Genomic DNA, 1090 nt, shown 5'->3' on the forward strand with positions numbered 1-1090 from the left:
ATTTAATAAGGCCCCAATTAATAACTCCATTATAAATTCTAGAAATAATTCAAGAAAAAAGAAAGAAAGAAAGAAAGAAAAAAGGATTTACTATAAATGATGAGAATTTGGTGAGAAATTCATATCATTACAAATAAAATATTATTGACTTATTTCCTATTTTATTATCTAGGGATAGGCAAACATACATCCATAGACATACATACAAACATATATATATATATATATATATATATATATATACACACACACGTACATACTTGTTGAATTCTCTGCATTGACATTCTTTAGTTGTATTGAAAAAGGCATTGGAGACTTCTTGATTTTATCAACAATGTTGAAAAGCTCAAGATGCACCATTGAATATTGTCCCAAAATGTCCTACCTGTCACACAACACAAGAAAGAAACAATAAAATTTGTTGAAAATTGAGATTAAAATTATGTTTGTGCTATTCTCCTGACAGCGGGTAAATCCTGAGCATTGTGAGTAAAAAAGAGAATGAAGCGTGAGGAAATGACCATTTGGGGGTGGTGTTGGTGCTAGCATAGGAGTCGAAGTCTTCTAGGATGCGAGTGATGGCTTTGAATAGGCTGATGGCTCGCATCTTCATGGCCTCCATGATCAGCTACTGCTGCAGCGCTGGGTTTAGCCTCTCAACTTGTTGTTGCTACTACTGTTGCTGTTGCTGGTTCTGCACCACCGCTCCCTCCATCGCACAACTTCGCCGACGGACAAAGGAACTAATCGACTTAACTTGGGAGAACACGCTTCTAATCACTAGCTGGGATGGCACGTTCAATGCACGTGCTTGATCTGTGTTATATTCTACTATAATCATTAATATTATAATTTTAAGGGTTAAATACAAATCTAGTACTTGTAGTTTGCACAAAAATCAAAGAGATACTTGGGTTTTCAAAAATATCACAAATGGTATCTGTGGTTTGCAAATAAACTCACTTGGTACCTCTGTTAACATTCCGTTAGATTTTTTAATGGAATGCAACGTCACCCTTACACGTGGGTGCCACATTGCGTGGTACCTAGGTTTTTGGGTGCCACGTCATTTTTTTTTAAAAAAAAAAAC

The 1090-nt window shown here is 35.7% G+C and overlaps 1 protein-coding gene across 1 annotated transcript in view; it reads right to left on the reverse strand.

Annotated features, from left to right (window-relative positions):
• Positions 1–346: 346 nt before the first annotated feature.
• Positions 347–1090, reverse strand: part of LOC132187917 (uncharacterized) — a 2962-nt gene continuing 2218 nt past the window's right edge. Inside the window, exon 3 of the mRNA XM_059602338.1 lies at positions 347–385. Coding sequence (XP_059458321.1) covers positions 347–385 — 39 coding nt within the window. The remainder of the gene's footprint in view (positions 386–1090) is intronic.

The sequence above is a fragment of the Corylus avellana genome, chromosome ca7 (assembly GCF_901000735.1).
Source record: "Corylus avellana chromosome ca7, CavTom2PMs-1.0".
Classification (NCBI taxonomy): domain Eukaryota; kingdom Viridiplantae; phylum Streptophyta; class Magnoliopsida; order Fagales; family Betulaceae; genus Corylus; species Corylus avellana.